General features: G+C 44.5%; 1 protein-coding gene across 1 annotated transcript in view; it reads left to right on the top strand.

Moving 5' to 3' along the window:
* Positions 1-19,227, top strand: part of spns2 (spinster homolog 2 (Drosophila)) — a 56,500-nt gene that overhangs the window by 15,154 nt on the left and 22,119 nt on the right. The window contains 5 exon segments of the mRNA XM_034550415.1: positions 601-623; positions 625-667; positions 13,264-13,400; positions 16,361-16,512; positions 18,729-18,795. Of these exon segments, the coding sequence (XP_034406306.1) occupies positions 601-623; positions 625-667; positions 13,264-13,400; positions 16,361-16,512; positions 18,729-18,795 (422 nt within the window).

Consider the following 19,227-nt stretch of genomic DNA (forward strand, 5'->3'; position numbering starts at 1 on the left):
GCTAACAGCAGATACTCAATGCGTTCCTTGCGCTTCCTGTTGCCAAGCAGGCGCCATTCATTCATTAATGCATTGAAGACACAGTCAGAGAATTCCCTCCATTCCACCTTCTGTTGGGTGACGCCAACAGGTTTAACACGCCTTCAAAGAGCCTGTGGTTTCTCTCAGTGGAGGGACGTCATGTTGCTGCAGCGTGTCTGATGAGAGCCCTCGCGAGTATCAACCCCACACGGTTGCTTGCAGTGCCATTTAGAAACGGCAAAATCAACTGCCTGTCGCCGCAGCGCTGGGCAGCCAGTGGTGGAGGAGCTGTGTGATGGAAGTGTCCATTGAGCGGTTAAAAAAAACGGCAGTGAAATCTTTGCGAGCGTTTACTGAAAGTTGACCACTGTATGGCAGCCAAGAGTGCACTTATCAGGGATTTTATATTGCCCTTCAGGGATGTTAAGTGAATGATAGCTTGTCTATCCAACATATCCGACAATCACAAGCCACAAAAGAGATTCCATTTAGCTGCAAATCAAATAGCTCAGTGTTTCAGTTTTTGATTGTGATCTATTATGTCTTGCAACCACATTCACGTTTTACCTCTCTTTACAGGTGTGCTGCTCGACATCCAGCGGCCATTACGATGTAACAGACAGTGGAATCGGCTTGTTGCAAACAGGTAGGTTTCCTCTAATCCCATAATTGCAGTGCAGCTTAACACCTCAACACAAAGTCTGTGTGGTGGGGTAATTACTGCACAACTCTGTTGTTGTTGTGCTGGGGTTTGCTCACTTGGATGGATAAATGCAGCAGCTTTGAGTCCAAGAACAACAGCAACAATGCAGTTTTCTCACACATTAACATGTAAAGGGTTTTTACTTTGACAGTAAGAGATCGACAGCATGATTTACAACTAGTAATGCTGCACATTATGGAGTTGATTTACATAATCACCCCACTAATGATTTACCTATGCCTCTAATCCTTCTCCTTATTACCTATTAAGCTCAAGACATAGGATTTGAAATAGAAACCGAATCTTTTATCTGTTTTCTTAGGAAAAGCAGATACAAATTGGCTCAACTTCCCGGCGTCTAATTTATAGTCTGCGAAGCTTAAACACATTCTAATCTTCACAAGATAAAGCACTGACATATTTGTGTTGCATATTTGAAAACTGCCAACAATTTTAAGACGTTTGCACTTAAAAAAAAAAAAGAATTATTAGCACCGCTGTATAGCAGGCTTAACGTGAGGGAGTGACATCTCCTAACAGCAGCAGCAGCAGCAGCAGGGCAGGTCAACAGAAAGGAAAACACAGTCGGGAGCCAGGCCGGCTGTTCTCCTGAGAGCCTGCACACATGCACCCAGAGCGTCTGAGGACTCTGGCTCAGGGCAGGGCTTCCTGTTCCACTCTAGACCCCAATGAATCCACCTTTTTAGGGAGATACCTTGCAAAGCCCTCTCATTGGAGGACCGGACCCCCGTCTCGTCTCCGCGTGCCCTCAAACTCACTCAAACACCAACAAACTTGCACACAAAGTGCCATTGAGGGCGAGCAGGCGGGTTTGAGATCCAGGGGGAAAGAATACAGCCCAGTGTTCCCCCACCACCCCACCCCCTCACATCCCTTGATGCTTTTAGACTAACTTTAGGTGAGCTGAATGGAGTGGTGAGGACAGAAATATCCACCGGGAAAAAAGAAATCAGTGTTCTGTTGGCTTTTCAGTAAATAGGCCATTTTAATTCCACATCTCATTTACACACAGTTTCACTGCAACATGAAAGTTTCAGTTACGTTTCTATCAGAAACAACTCCTCCACCTTCCTCCTTCATCTCCATGTCTTTTCATGTGTTTGTCGATTCTGTGAGCAGCAGTGGTCAAAAAATTTAATAGTCTAGTGTTTCAAAGAAACTTTTTCATTTTATGCCTGAACGGACTGCTAATAGTCCGGATGTGTCGGATCAAACATGTCATTCAATTCAATTTCTTTTAATCAGCAGGGTGCATGAATTTGTGAAACACACTGACCTGCACCCAGAGATTAGTACGAAATCTTAACAAGAAACTGTGAAGGGTGTTTGACTCCTAATTCTGTTTGCATTGGCCCATTATTTGAGTTATGCACACTACCGCAGACTCCCCCCCCTCCCCCTTCCCCACGCACACACGGTGTGTTAGTGGACGGGCATGTGTAGCTGGTTTGCCCCCTGTACCGTCTGCGTTTGTAGGTCCCCTGAGAGGCGCCCCAGCTGGCCTGCCTAACAGGGCTGCTGTGGGTTTGGTTTGCCCGGCCCGTCGTGGTTCAGACTCCGCTTGGCCCCTGATCCCCAGGCGACCTCTTTCTCACACTGGCCTGAGGAATGCTGGGTGTCTGGACCTTGGGCTGTGAGAGCGGGTAGGCCAAGACGGGGAGCTTAGGTGTGAAGGCGAGGTTAGGAGGCTGACGTCACCAAGGAGCTGGAGGGGAGAGTCTCAGTGTTGTGCGTGTATGTGTTTACACACATGCATATACACACCTTCCGGTTCCCCCAACCCCCCGCTTCCATCTCCAGAGGGAACAATCCCTGCCTCTGTAAGCACCTGCAGGCTCTGCCTGCTCTCCTTCCTCGCTCCCCCTGTCCTGGCAGCTCGCCTCCACCTGGGAAAGCAAACTGCCAACGGAGGTGTTTACAGGCGGTGGGAGTGCTTTCTCTGCTGCCAGGTCACCCTCACGCATTTAAAAACACTCACCACACACTGCAGGATCCAAGACGTAGAACAAAAACATGTCTGAGTCAGAATCACCCCGTGAACTCTGTTCTGGTTCAGTTTGAGCAAAGGATAGTGTTGACCCTTTTTCTTTGGCTCTCGATCAGGACTACTGGAATGAAAATAAAATGTCCCATATCTAGAAGTGTTTGCATTTTGATTACTGCATGTCCATCTCTTGTCTATTTTTTACTGGTTAAAATGTCATTTTCTTAGAATAAGGCCCCCAATCAGTGAGTGTAATTAGATAATTGTGTCTGTTTCCAATGAAAATCAAGTGTTTGTTATTATTCGCTAAAGATAGTTATGCTCTCCCTGGCAGGTACATATACATATTATAAAAATAATAAAAACTATAATTATCACAGCCCCATTGGATGGAAAATAATGGGAGGGGGGTGGGGTGATGATTATAGTGCAGTGCGATGATTGTTAGCTGGTGTTTTTATGCTTAGGGACAACAAATGGAAAATACCTTGTGGTGAGCTCAGCCTCCGCAGCACCAGTTATTTCTGTTGTTTGGCAACTCCAACCTCTTTCAAAAGCAGCTCACACAACACAAATTGACATGAGGTATGCGCTCATTTCTATTGTGTATATGTACGTGCGTGCATGTGCGTGTGTGTGCACGTGTGTTATTAATGCCTGAGGAGGGGAGGTCTCAGCTCTCTGTGTAAGAGGATGCGGTGTTCAGAGCTGTCAGGTTAGGGCTGAAGGTGGTTGGAGCCGTCCATCAGCGTATGGCCGTGGCCTCACCTGAGCTCAGCAGATCTGTCAGAGCACCAGGACGGCCTGAGCTCAGCTCTCCCTCCGGAGATGACAGGCCTCCGTGCTAATGGCCCTTGGGCAGCGGCTAAGTGAGTGACTCTCACACGCAGCTGTGAACAGGACCAGTCCCGAGGGCACGGAGGGCACGCAAGGTTAATGAAGGAGTGAGGGGGTTCACCTGGATGGTGTTACCTTTGGTTGAGAGGGGGTGGGGGGGGTTGAGCACTTTTGTTAACCGGACGTAGAAATCCGAGAGACGGTATTCTCCCCTCCTGTTGACAAGCTAAGGTTATTGTCTCCAAGTGCTCTGAGGCATGGAGGAAAAATAAGAAAAAACTTCTAATGGGATGAATTATCCCTCATGGCATAGTAATTATCCGCCGCTGGTTTAGCATGGAAACAGCAGTTATTGGGGTCAGTCAGGCTGGATGTACATGGAGCTCTCCAAACAGCTCGCGGACTGTCTGTGCCCTGTTCTGTGTGTGGCTGCCTACCTTGTCTGAAACACGACACCAACACGCACACGCACACACACTAACTAACATTGCCCCATGGTGTCAATCTGCCATTCAGTATGTGAGCTGTAAGGAATGAGGCCACAGGTGCTGTGTAAGACTTTAGGCTTGAGCGCCGCCAACACATCAGACTTACACTGCACATACAAAGCTTCAGCATTATACTAAAAAGAGTTTTTTTTATCCCATGCTGGTGCTCGAGCTGTCTGTCGGGATCCTGTTATATTCTGGGTCTGAGGTTTGGCCTGTTGTCTGTAGGTTTAGGTGTCAATCAAAGGTTTCTATTGTAGAATCTCTGATTTCCCTCCCTACACAGTGGGAAGTTGTACTATCAGTGCTTACTCAGCTGTTTTCGCCACTCATAGCTGCTACTATGTTGTCCTTGTTGGTATCCCTCGGTGCCTCCTCTCTCCCTCTAGTTTGGCAGCTGTTGCAGCCTTGTTGTCAACTTACAGGCGTTAGAGGAGTCAGAGGGATGAAAAGGAAATGGAGCCACCTGTGTCTTCCTCTCTGTGGTCATGCATGGCAGCGAGGTTTAATCTTCTCCGCTATTGATTCCCAAAGCCCAATAATTGCATTGCGATGGTATTCAGCGGGCCCCTCTCCTGATGAGACGGGAATAGAACGATGACCTGTGGTTGCATCACAGCGTGTGAGTGTACGTGTGTGTGTGTGTCTCCATCCCAGGCTGTTTTTATAGGCCACGTCTCGGAGGAGGGCAGCTGTTGGGTGATGATTGGCACTCTGCTCCCCGTCTCCTTCCCCCACGCTTTCTGTCAACGAACCAGCAGCACTGCCCATGAGGGACTGCAAATCCAATCCGGATTTTAAGGCCAATGAAATGAGCATGCTGTCAACCCCTCGTCATGTAAATGTCCAATCAGATCCGAAATCGCCTCTTAAGTTGCAAGCGCGACAGGAACTGCACAAACAGAGGGGGTGTTGTGGTAGGGACACATATTTGAAAAAAGAGGCCCCGTTATTTCAGTCCCTTTTTTCCCCGTTGTCATGGGAGTGATCGAGCATTTCTGGCAACAAGATTCGGGGGCGATATTTTCTCTGGCTTCTCAGAAAACGAGGCTGAACACCGATCGATTGCCTGATGCCGGGCGAGGCTGCTCCACTCTTTTCTGCTCCGAGTGACATCAACAGATCAATTGGAAACACAAACACGCACACATGCGCGCTCGCACACACACACACACACACCACAGCCCTAACACTAACTCCACAGCCCTCCTCGTCGAAACACATGTGCTCGATCCATACATACCCTAGCAAGTCAAGGTCAAGGTGTGTAAGTAATCTGTGTGTGTGTGTGCTGGTTTTCATATCCCATTAGTCCCAGTAACAAGGGGAGCACGAAAGAACACAAACAAAGACAAGCAGAGTCCTCTGTCATTAAGCTGGCTGCTCCCGTAGCTACTGCAGGAAAGAAAAACTCCTCATCCTGCGCTCAAGTGCTCTGCTGGATCCCAGCTTAGTGTCATGTCACCAGCCACAGGAATATATCCCTGGGAAAAAATAACTCCATGTTTTTTATTAATGCTGCAGCTTGGATCTGCAGTCTGGAGATCAACTGAGTGCACAACTCACTGCCGTTTCTTGCTTTCAGTAGAGGCTCAAAACAATCAAGCAACCTTCCTTTATTCCTACCAGCTGTGTTTGCTTATGATACGCGCTGGTAATGCGCAAAAGATGATGTTCCAGCACCCTCCTATGTCAGCCGGCCCGGTATTTGTAGCAGCGTGTAATTCTCCCCATCTGCAGCTCTCGCACTGAGCAGGTAGCGGAGAGCTCTGCTGCAGCTGCAGTGACAAGCCATCAACTCTCAGAGTACATTAGATAGAATGCACGGGTATATGTTCCCAGCCTGCATGTGGCATTTATCAAACAGCATCGGTAATCCAACACTGGTGAAGTCTGAACGGAGAGAATTAGCGGTGATCAGAAATGTGAGGAATGCAGAATGTGATGTATGAGAATGTCTGAGTTAGGGTGCTTCGCTCGTCTCTGGTGTCCAACTCAAACTAAAGTTATGTGTCACACCCTCCACATGCAGTCCCATGCATCATTAGAGGAAGAAGGAACAAAGCTGCCACTCCCAGCACACCTTATGGAAAACACATTGTTGCCTCAGTGCACTGGTCACCATTGATTAGTTGGCGATGACTGAAAGGACGATACCACTCCTTGTCCCACCCTCGGTTGTAGTGCATTTCTTCCCTTTGCACTATTTCAGTCAGAAGAAGAAGTTAATACAAATACATGTAACATCTTATCCCAACCTTTGTAGTAATGATATTGATTTTCTCTCTGGATATCATAACAAACAGGCAGAGAAGAGGAAATGAGTCTGCTGGGCATGGATACACAACAGCCTTTTACGAAACCCAGAACTCCAGTAAACAGCTTTAGATGTAGTGCTGGGTTAAAGACAATACACCCGAGATGCTGCAAACCTCCAGGCTGCAATCTCCACAAGTATATGCTGTCCACAGCAATAAACTCGCCATGTCATTTCAACCTCTGTCCACGGTCTCATTATCATAACCACGGGCCCCGGACACCTTTTTTTCACGAAAAAAACTATACTTCATCTTGCAGAGAGCAGCTAGTTATCTAACTGATACAGTCACTTCCTGTTAACAATGAGGATTCCTGTTCCTGTAAATTCACTCAGAAATTCATGAAGCGCTGCTTCACACGCCCCCCAACGGAAACCGTGTGTCCAAGAATGTTCACGATCAGTTTGAATCAGGACGCCTGTGGCTTTGTCGAGACGGCAGGCTTTAAACGTCACAATTGCCAAACAAGGTTTCGAACCGAAGGGCTTTTATTGTGAAAGGTTCACCCTGTTAAGAAAATGCCACGACAGAATCTTGTTTTGCCACAGACTTAGTGGGCGGTGTTGTCAGAGATGTGTCGGCCAGCAGCTAATGCCAAATACACAGTCGTGTCAGTCCAATATCGTGGACGGACTCATTCATTCGGTGTCTTTTCATCGGTTGTCTATAACTGCCTCAATGCATCTCTGTTGTCTGCTAAAGAGGGGAATTGGATGTCACAGACTATCTGGTATTATGTTCCTTTGCTGAAGGGGTCCATGTGGTTGGAGTGCCTGACATTCTTCGTGTGACGAGATCCTTGACAGTAATGTGTAGAGTTGGGTTGCCTTTTGTATTTCCACAACATTGCCAGGGCCTTCTACAGTGCATGACGTTTAACTGGTAACCGTGACACTTATCATTAAAGTGAACTTTTCACATTAGATTTACAGGAAAAATGTACTTCACGTCATCATATCACAAGCTGCAAAATCTCACATAATGTTAAACTGAATGCCTCTGCCTAAGAATTCTGATAATTGTTAGCAATTTGAAGCAGCAATTTTGTTGTAAAGTCTATTAATAATTGATTATTCAATCTGTGTGATAATAGCGATAATATTTGCCAAGACTTGAGCCCTTCTTGGATTTAGCCAATAGAAGGACAGAGTTACAAAGCAGTTTTCCCTGACGAACAGACTTCTTCTCCGATTCCTCTAATTCCGTCTCTGGCAGCTGAAGGACGTTCGAATTCCTCGAACCGCTGTACCATTGGTTACACCGTCTGCCCTGGCTGGACCGTGCAGTCAGTTACGTTGGGAAACACCCATATCGCAAAGAAATGCAGTCTACATCTGCATTTTATGCATTGGAAGCAAGTTAATTTCCACTTTTACAAACACTGTCCGTTGCTGTCAACATTATTATTCCATATACATGTTTTGTTCATAAAAAAGGATCAAATGGACTGCTGAGCATTTGGATCCCCCGGCCAGATGCAGAGCCTCACAGGTGAAACTAGTGTTTCATAGGGAAATGCATCCGGACAGGCTCAGTGAATATCAATCACACACACACTCACACACACACACACACACTCAACATACGTGTGTCTGCATATCCTCCTGATGCTCTATTCACAGTGGCATTTAATCATAGGAGGTGAGTCATCCCAGGAGCTATTGTTCTGCTGGTCAATCAAAGCTGGACATCCGGTGTTTCTAGTCTCCCTGTGTGTGTGGCGGAAGAAACGTGTGTGTGTGTGTGTGTGTGTGTGTGTGTGTGTGTGTGGCGGAAGAAACGTGTGTGTGTGTGGGTGTGTGTGTGTGTGTGTGTGTGTGTGGCGGAAGAAACGTGTGTGTGTGTGTGTGTGTGTGTGTGTGTGTGTGTATATATATATATATATATTTATGAATATCTATTAATGTGCTTCTAAATACTTATTTTACTGTAAAAAAAATCTAATGTGGGTACCAAACTGAATCATGAAGAAGAAGCATAATCAGACCAACCAATTTAAAGAGTGTAATTTCAGTGTCATGCTGAAGGGCAGTGGTACCAACACACCATGAGACATATTTCAGAAGGTTCATAAAGGTGCCACTAATGAATGAAGAATAATAAAGGGTGATAAGTCGGGCCTCACCCACATGAACCATACTGTTTATAAGTGCTTATTCAAATCCCAAAGAGGTAACCATCGGACACATACAGCGTGAATCACCGGCGTCGAGCAACACGAGACAACACAGTAAAGTCACACTTAAATATGTGACTCCAGAGTCTCTCATGTCATTGTGTCTGCTTTTAGACTTCTCGGACAGCCATTGTCCTCTCGTGGAATGTGCAAAGAATTTGGTAATTATTGTAATTTGCCCTTTGAGGGACTGTGAGAAATATGCACAGCATATGCTCAGCATCTTATGTGGAATCTGAACTACATCAGAACCGGTTTGGCACTTCTACCTGAAGCAATAAAATAAGAATTCATTGTATTCTTTGTGGAGATTTTGTTATACATTCTGTCTGAAGTGCACAGAGAGACTTCCAGATACATTTTTCTCTTCAACCTCTGGCTACAAAGAGAATAAAGATAGTAAAGAAGGCGTAATGATTCATGCATCTCCTCTATATAGGATTTAAAATACAAAACCACTTCTCCTAGACCTCAAAAGGGGTCCCTGCAGTCGGATGAGGCGACATTAATAAAATACCTTAATAGTTCAAACAACTCAGTAAGGGACAGGGAATAGTCTCCATATTCACTGCATGGCTTTGTGCAGCATTGTAATACATAATAATGAAGTCACAAATGTCCTTGTCATTAATTAACCGCACAACTTGTTTTCTAAACTTATGCTGCTGGTGTGGAATAGACAATTACTCACAGCCCAAGAGCAGGGAGGTTTGAGATAAACAATAAAACAATAAAATAAATGCACGCGTTTGTTTAGCTAATAGTGGGAGATATCTTACAAACTGTAGAGCTCGTTTAAGGTGTTTCCCAGTCTACGGTTGAGTAGATCACTGATAGTTATCATATCAACAAGCAAACAGTGAAAACAGTAATCATCTAAATGAAAACGAATCCCGCCATATCATTTTAATATTTCATTCTCCTTATCCATCTAATCTGTGAATTCGTAGAAGCAAACTGAGGTGTTTGACATACTTTTGGGCTCAATAATGAAAGTGACGTCTGCCTCTACTAGACTGAAAAAGTAGTAAACTCTGACCATTGTTCTATAAACGAGGTTATGAAAACGTGTGCTCCCCTTTTGGCCTTCAGTGTAAACATCCACAGAGTTCCAGACATCAACTCCTCACTGTTTGGGCTTTCCTGCTGCATATTTGTTATCTACTTCATTTATGAGAGATCGCCATCTTTGGCCATTAGCCACAGCTTATCTCTGCATAAACAAGAATAAACAAAGAGACAATGGTGGTCAGCGTAGGAATGCGACTTGAGAGGACGGGCACCATTTTATGCATGTTTCACATTTCAGGAGCTGTTCTTTTAAAGGTGTTCCCGATTGTCAAATGAGACGCGTCTTCTGCAGAATGAGTTAAGAATCATTAAGCATTTCCAATCAAAGGTTTTGGGTGTGACCTGTCATCTGTGCAGACTTAGTCATGGTGTATTTATTTTTAGTCGGCCCTTTCTTCATAATGAATCATATCATCCACCAGGTCTGCACTGCATTCATAACATTCAGTAAAAACACAATGCCTTTTCAACCGTTTTAAAAACACATCCCTGAAATGACATGACATGGCCGCCCGTTTTTTTCGAGCGTTATTTAAAGAAAACATGCCGGATAACTCCAAATAAGCTGCACTCGGAGCAGGACATCGTTGTTTCCAAGCGTGACACGATCTCCTCTTTTGTCGGTTTAAGACTGACAAGAGAACAGTGGGATCGTTTAAGACGGTCTTTACGGTGACCGGGCATTTCCTGGGAGCCGATGAGCCTCCATAAAGGTTACATGTGACATCTGGTCTCAAGTTTTTTTATATCATGCAGATTATTACTACGCTTTCATGTGAACAATCTGCTAATATATATACAGTGTAACATTGGGTTAATTACTTGAAGTGACACCAAGAAAGATTCCTTTAAATTGTTCTCAAATTAATAGGTACTTGTATATGTCATTCTAAACAACGGCCTTTTTCAAATATTCTATTCCCTTGAAGATCTACAAATTAGGTCAAACAGAACTCGGCATCCTCTCTTGATCCAAATCTGTCGTGCACAGCAGGTTGTCGGTGCCGACTCCGATTAGAACCAATTTGATGAAAGGGAAACTGCAGCAGCCTAAGCCGAAGGGTGTACCCATTTTGCTCAAAATAAATAACCTAACAACATTCCTCTGTGACCTTTGTCAAATAAAGAATGCATTTAATTGTGACAGCCATTCATCATCTTATTATTCTGTCAGATCAAAGCAGCTTCCTGACAAAATGTTTATGACACGACTCCGTGTTGAATTAAAACTAAAAATGGTATTGTAGGTATTTGTTTGGTTTTAAGTTCTGCACCAGAGTTGAAGGAGTTGCTGTTATCTCTCCTCAGCCTCTGCTTTGCCTACTGAAGCGTAACTCACACCAAAAATGCAGGATATTAACGCAGTATAAACACAAGGCCTCTCTTCCCTTGCCCGGAGAGAGAGGAGTAGGGTTAATAAGCAGCGAGGTTAACGGCAAAGAAATGTGAGCGCACAGCCAAGACCGGACTTCATTCCCATGTGCTGACACCGCTAAGAGGTGATAATGAGCCTGAAGAAAAGGGGCGAAGCCTATCATCAAATCACACAATTACATGAAGCAAGACACACGGGAGAGATAGTGATAGAGGGTCATGCTAATGACTTAAAATAGGCCACTTAATGATGGTGAGGATATGACTTTTTGACAAGCTGCTAAACAGTGATCTCCAGTGTCCTGGCTTTTAAAAACCCACGTGGAACCAGCTGGTGGTGGCTGATTGTGGACCTCTCCCTCATCTTAGCTCCAGTTTGCACCGCAGAACACCCTGATCTGTGTGTGAGTGTGTGTGTGTGTGTGTGTGTGTGTGGTTTCCCCACTAGTGCTTTGGCTGCAGGGCGAGCTGGTAAAGCTCTTTAGAGAGCCCGACCCGCACTGAGCAGTCATCAGTGTCATTTAGCATTACACAACAGACCTGCAGCACTTAGCCACATAAATGATCATGATGGAAGCTGCAGAAAGAGAGAGGGAAGCAGGCAACGGAGAGGGAGAGAACGAACACTGGAGGAGAGAGACGGAGAGGGAGAACATACACACTGAGCTGGGAGAGACTCATTATCTGTGAGGAGCAGATAACACAATCGCAGCAGCTGTGAAAGCCCAAAAACTTTAATTGATTCATTATTTAATAATAATTCAAATTAGATTTAAATTAGATTTTAGATTAGATTTCCTTTTCCGAAATGAGATAATGTTTTTCTTCAAAAGTGTTCTTGTATACACATTACTAATATATTATCTCTCATAATATTTACATAATATCTATTGTTATATACTTGACATCTTAAGACATAATCATTTATAATGATAATGATTTTTACCTTTTTATTTTTGTTCTAATGTAACGTAAAAGTAAAGATAGCAAAACACTACAGTTTTAAGAAAAGAGAGACGAGGGGAAACCACAAAGAGAAGAGACCAAAAGAAGAAAAGCATGGGTAATGATATTCAATGCACATCGTCCTCAATTAAATTGGAGCTGAGACAATTTAGTCGACCGATCGATCAAATAAAACATGAACTGATCTGTTATTATTAAATGGGGTACAGTTCATAATCAACTTAAATTGTGGGTGGTAACTCTTTGTGCATAAGATTGTTTACGAAAGTATTTTTACTTTTACGAAAAAATCATACTCTGATATCACATGTTCAAAACTACCGTTAAGGTCTAATCTGATTATGGTCCCTTTTCCTGTTGGTTGGCTTCAGCAGCTGTGGGACTGTGATGCCTGTGTCTTATATAACCCCAACCCCCCCCCTCCTATCAGTGTTCCCTCTCCTCCCTCTTCTGTATGTTTATACTGATGATGTGTCAAAACACCCGAGCCGGCCTCCCTAGCTCCCCACGCCGCTATCAAGAGTAACGTCTCTGCCCTTTCCCCCTCCGCAAAGACGCTCAAACTCGCTTTGTGACCATTAAAAATGCAAGTCTTTTTGGGATGGTCCTCCCCATAAATATTGACTAAAAGGCCTGAGAACGAGTTGTCCAGTCAGCAGTGGGGAAATTAGGGGGCCACTTTAAAGCACTTGTGCTTCTTTAACTCGCACATAAGTCTGGTTGTGACAATTTAAGATGGAGGAATTATTTATGGCCACCACGATCCTCTGGCGCTGGCTTGGGATATATTGCTATTAATCTGGCCAGTATACATGTAATTCAGGCAGTGAAACATTAAACATGAAATTATTGATTTGTTTGATCCCAATAAACTGACAACATATTATCTCTCTTTCAGGAGCTAATGTATTTGGCCACTTTCCAAATTGTATCCGTCGTTACGTCTCCTCCCCTCACCTTTGTCATTGACACTTCCCAGTGCTGTATTATCTGCATTTATATGTTTCAATGAAGTATATCTGAATCCTAATTGACTGGAGATGAATGGAGGTGTCCTCTGGCAGTCCTTGCCTGTGTCTCTGGCTGTCTGGTATCACACAGTCAATCTGGACAGGTTCTTGGCTCAATAAGTGGACCTGAGGGCTGAGATACTTGTCTCAATCCAGTTGAAAAGCGCAATGGAGAAACGCATGATACTGTAAATAGCCAAATCCATGCAGAACTATAGTCTGAATCAGTAACAGTCATTTTCTGTCACGATGTCCAAAGTAACATGTTCTCTTCTCCTTTCTCCCCTTCCGCAGTCTTCATCTGCAGCTTCATGGTGGCAGCTCCCATCTTCGGTTACCTGGGCGACCGCTTCAACCGAAAGGTCATCCTGAGCTGCGGCATTTTCTTCTGGTCCATTGTTACTCTGTCGAGCTCCTTCATCAGTAAAGAGGTACGACATCGCACACGTTTTTTTAGAGGATCCGGTGTGATTCTATTAGTCCGCCGTCCCACTGACAAGCTAATTATTCTGCTATGATTTGGATATGCTTCATGTTAAGGCTAGCGAAAAAAAGACGACACGCTTGTTAAGTCAGACACCCTCTCTCTCTCTCTCTCTCTCTCTCTCTCTCTCTCTCTCTCTCTCTCTCACACACACACACTGGCTACCCGCCAATCAACTAATGAAGGCCCAACTTGTCTCAATTACAATGCTTTGGAAGATAAGACGGTAGTTTCACTGCTCCTTGACAAGCGGATTTACATGTGATATCTCTAAAAGCTCCTATGTGCCGGGCCGTGTTGAATGCATTATACAATAAAATCATTCTTGGAGGCGGGGGGGTTGAGGGGTGTCCCACTGAGAGTGGCCATCACATTACAGTAAAAGGCTCTGTGTGTGTGTGGCGGTGTGCAAACAGACCCCATTATGCAGTCTTGATGATGGACAGTCGTAATAAAAATCCACAGACTGACAATCTGAAGCCGCTCGAATGGCAGATACGTGGCATTGAAAGCTACGCGAGTCAGATTTATGCAGCGTGTGGCCCGTCTGCAGAGCAGCGTCATGGAGTCCCGCAGTGTCGTCTCTCCAGTGATTAAGCCAGCTCACTGCCGAGGCTCGTCAGCCCAGGGCTGCGGAAGGGAATGACAGCTCGGAGATGTCTCAGGGGGGCGTCCTTTGACTTAAATCTCCTATAGACTCGTCTGCTTGGAGGCGAGATGGCGGCCATTTGCCTCAGCAGGAAATACATTCAGGCTGCTCAGTGCTCCGATGAAATTAAGGGCCTCTTCCCCTCTGACAAACGCCTCAAAGGATGTTGATTGTCAATGAGGAGATGCGGACTGATCCTCCGCACCTTCAGTCCTGTGCCCCAAACTTTGCCTTCAAGACCTGTTCCTGAACGCCAATCAAATGAGACAAATGAGAGTAGATGGCTCTTATGTAATAGCTCCGCGGCGCTGTCGCCATGAGAGATGGAAGACATGACATGTAATGAAATGTTAATGGCCACTTACAACTGAGTCCTATCATTACGCATTCAACAAACTCTGGGGCATTTTGGAGGGATTTGCAGCAGATACCGAGCTCAGATCTGATGTAACACAACTAGCCACTGCTGTAAAGTTAAATTGTACACTTTTTTTCTGCATGAGCACAACAGATTATCGTCATAAAATGATCACTTGAAGCGCATGTTAAATTGAACACATTAGTGGCAAGCTATTTATAATGTTATCCAATGGGATGCGTGACTGGTTACACTGTGATCTTGTGAATAACGTTAATGATTTCTGAACCCCTGTTGTAACACAGCCTGACTCCATGGGTGGATAATCATTCTCAGGACAGTTTATATGTCTTTTCATGATCTTTATAGCTGTAACAATGTTTTTATTTGAATAATAAGGTAAAACATGGATGATATATGTTGAGTCCAAAGGGAATTATTATTATTATTATTTATTACAAAATATCTTCTTGAAGTGATGATATCTATAAGATTTTAACGTCTAATGTCAAAGTAGCATCGACAAATGTGCCAAAACCTGTGCATAGTCATTTATCAAAACAAGCGTCGGGGACAGTCTGGTGACCACACACACTAAAAAGGACTCCCATCCATGACGGGACATTCTCTTTCACCCGACACACGCACACTTTTGTGTCACTGTACAACTTCTCACCTTATGCACAGCAGGTCACAATTACTTGAGGCTTTCAGAGGGTCTCAAGTGTCGATCAAAGGGGTCTTGGACCCGCCGCCGTATTTCACTCACCGCTTTAAGTGCCATCCTAAAGTGAGGTGTGTGTGTGTGGAGTGTCATCTCCAGAGCATGTTTGATGGCAGTGTGTATGACCCCATGACATGATGTAAAATTCACCGGCATGAATAGTAGTGTTGGCTCAGCTCAGCTTCTGCTACCTACAGCACAGTCATTCATCTCTTTTCACGGCTCTACAAAACCAACAGAGTGCAACCGTATCACACACACACCACTCTCTCATCACAAGGGCCCACAACGTGCATAGACAAGGACTGATATACTTGGAGTATATATCAGAGTAACTTCACTGCAACAATAACACTTTGCACTAGTTCTGCATGTGGCTCATTTTACTTATGTGGCTAATGGACACTATGCAAATTAGTGGCCAATATTAGTAGTTTGCGTCACTCCAGTGTGTGTGTGTGTGTGTGTCTGGGGGGTCAGATTTATTTGTAGCTTCACGAGCAGGCAGTCTACATCCAGTGAGTAGCAGTTGCCATGGAAACAGTTAACAATCCAGCTGCCTACACAGGTGCCCCCGCCAGCGTGCAGTCTTCTATTAAATCCTTTTAAGTATTCATCTTTTCACTCCTCAGTTTATTACGTCTCATGGAAGATAATGTGCCGTGGAAATTAAATGAAGCTACATTGGATTAAATAGATTAAAATGCTGACGCGATGCCGTTTCACATTCTCGTTAAGTAAAAGAATATATTTGATTGATTAAAATGACCTTGTCTGACCTCCTGGACCGGGCGCAACAAAATCTCAATATTGAAATCATTTTGATGACCCATTTGTTCATGTGGGTTAATTCACTGCCCATCTGGCGTTTACCTCTGTTTCTCTGGTAGATACATTTTTCAGAAAATACGTGGGACTTTGAAATCTGCATTTGAACACATGAGGGGTGAATTCATACTGAATCTGCTGAAACTTTATGGGCTGAGAGCTGGTCATTGTACTGTACATGCATTGGAAGCCTGATTACAATTACAATAGAGATAATTACTGGCTAGAAAAATTAGGGCTAGAAGTAAAGGAAAAATAATTATGACCAAGATAAATGGCCAGTTGGGTTGACACAGAGCTTGATAACAAAACTCCTATTTCTTTCTCTCTCTCTCTCTCTCTCTGCAGTATTACTGGCTGTTTGTACTCTCCAGGGGACTTGTGGGAATCGGAGAGTCCAGCTACTCCTCCATCTCTCCCACCATCATAGGAGACCTGTTCACTAATAACAGCCGCACCATGATGCTCTCCGTCTTCTACCTGGCCATCCCCCTGGGAAGGTAAGAGGCAGATGGGTCATGTATTCTTGAGGCAAACTCTGGGTAACAACCAAATATGGGTTCTACGACATTTCAACATTTGAGAAACTATAGTTTGGTGATTTCTTCCAATTCAGCTGGTTTGCTGCATGTTAAACCCAAAAAGGTGCAATGCAATCAGGAGAATGAGCATCGATAATTGAAATGATCCTCTCATGGGGGCCAGGCTTGCTCCTATGTGCCTCTCTTTCTTTCCCAGAGGCAGCCACACAAGGAGCTCAGACCCTCTGCAGAAAGAAAAGCAGAACTTAAAGTCTATGTAAAGGAGGGTGTGAGAGTAGGAGGTATTGCAATGCTCAAATCTCCAGCTTGTTCAGTTCATTCAATCAGAAAAAGGACCACAGGGAGTAAACCAACAAAGCCAAGTAATAAAAGCTGAACGTACCGGAGGATGCGGCGCGGGAGCCACTTGAGGTTTATCGTTATATATACAGTGCTCTGCAGCATGTGCCGACGCACACAAGGAAATGCTGAATAGTAAAATGCTGAATAGTAAAGGGTCTGCGGTCTCTGTACACTGTCAACATTATAATGTAGAATGACATTAAATGTATGGATAACATGCCACTCAGGTTCCAACGGCAGATTGGAGACAGGTGTAAGGGAGAGTCTAAACTGGCCTGAGTAGTTGTGTTATGAGCTGCCAAAATGTTTGGGTCACAGTAAACTGCCCGGCAACACGGACAATAGAAGGTGAAAGAGTGGGCCTCAGTAAAGTGCAGTCAAACATCCTATCCAGTCTCCCACTTGTTTGTCTTTGCTGAGGTTGTTATGACCGTCTCCAGGAAATGACCTCAGGAATTAGACCGGATTCACAGGAAATGGATTCCCCTGCCCCTGCCCCCCCCCCCCCCCCCATTTCTATGCGGTGATGCCGCCGTTTGATTTGAGCATATTTGTCCTGCTCGACTTTTATTGTTGGCGTTGAACTTTCCAAACACTGATAACATTCGCTGTTAGTCACCCACTGGAAATATCATATGCTGTCTGAGCCTGTTTATATCTCGCTGTTATTTATGGAGGACTAATCATGGAAAGCACAAGCGTCGACCGGTTCCCCCTTTGCTCTGAGTGAGCATGTGCGTGTAAAAGCGTTAAACATCAGCCAATGGTTGGTAAGAGCCCACTGTAAGGTCACTGGCTATATTTGATCATCAATCTATTCATCAACCTGCTATGCTAATAGAACAGCACCTCTTCACCAGACCAACTGGTAATTCAGGAAGTCTAGTGAAGAGGCTTAAAAGCTGTAGGAATGAGCTGGAGGACAAATGAGAGGGAGTACGGTATTGGGCCATCTTAACACTATTTCTTTCCAAGGAGTCTCCCTCGTTTAGTGTTTTGTTAGATTAATTTTTCATTTTATAAACAAAGTCAAGAAAGCATCACAATTTCCTACAGCTCAAGGTGATTGTGTGTTTTGTCTGATCAACGCTCCAAACCCCTACACATATTCAGGTTATTATCACTCTGATTATTACTTAGAGGATTACTTTCTTATCAGAATAGTTCAGGCCATAGAACACAAACAAATACCAAGAGAGCAGTCAGCTCTGTATTTACAACGCATAACGGTGTTGAAGATAATGCTCACATGTTTAGCTTTGTGCTGCCACTAGCCTGGGTTTACTCTCTCTGTCCTTTAAATGCCGATGCTTTCAAGCAGCAGAAGCTTATCGCAGCACAAGGGCCCCTTTATCTGATCTGATCTTATCTAGCAACATTTTCCCTCAAAGGAAATGTTCCTGTTATTTCCCTTTAGGACTCTCAAAACAGTCTTTAACTAAGTAAAATGCGGTGAAATTCAATTTCCCTGTGCCACACACAGCCTTCAGCCTTTAGCCAACCATGTTAGTGCCGGGACGTGGGCGGTAACTTTGCACCTGCATTTTGTGACTATGTGCACAAATCGCCCAGCCACAAATAGACCAAGTAGCCAACCTGCTACCGGTGCTTTGATCAGTTACACTGTCATAAGCTTTCCATGTCAAGTACCCAAACACTCAACATGGCAGACAAACAGGTTGTGTGTAGTGTAGGCGTAAGCTTCTGGACACTGACTCATATACTCAAAATATATATATATATATATATATATATGTACTTGCCGCTATACCTTAGTGAAGCAGGTTCAGAGTAATGTATATAACGATTTGTGTCTTTCTGTCTCTTCGCAGTGGGTTGGGTTACATCCTGGGCTCCAGCGCCAAGGTGGCTGCAGGAGACTGGCACTGGGCACTGAGGGTAAGGGCATGCATCCTCCAACACTGCACACCAACATGCACACAGAGACAGATGAAGAGCCTGTCTTGGATCTGGGGTCAGAGGGGTCGGTGGTGGCTGAAGCACCAGGGGCGCACACATGGATGAACAGGCGGTCCAGGCCCTGACATTGTAGTGATGTGACAGCTGAGAGGCCACATACATCTACATCAGCATCAGTTGAGCCCCCAGCCTTGTGCACAACGCTTTCTCAAAAGAAATATTAACATCAAAACGCATTTGTGTCGTGGTGGTTCAGTTCTGACACGATGGCTGCTGTAAGGAAAGTGGATTTCTATTAAAGATCGAGGCTGGTGCTAGCTTTTTCCTTCGCAGACGCTGTAAATACATTCATCTTTCATCACACTTCACACATCTCTGGTGAGGCAGGATCAATGTCGGCCTCAGTACCTG

This window comes from Cyclopterus lumpus, chromosome 14, assembly GCF_009769545.1.
Source record: "Cyclopterus lumpus isolate fCycLum1 chromosome 14, fCycLum1.pri, whole genome shotgun sequence".
Taxonomy (NCBI): Eukaryota; Metazoa; Chordata; class Actinopteri; order Perciformes; family Cyclopteridae; genus Cyclopterus; species Cyclopterus lumpus.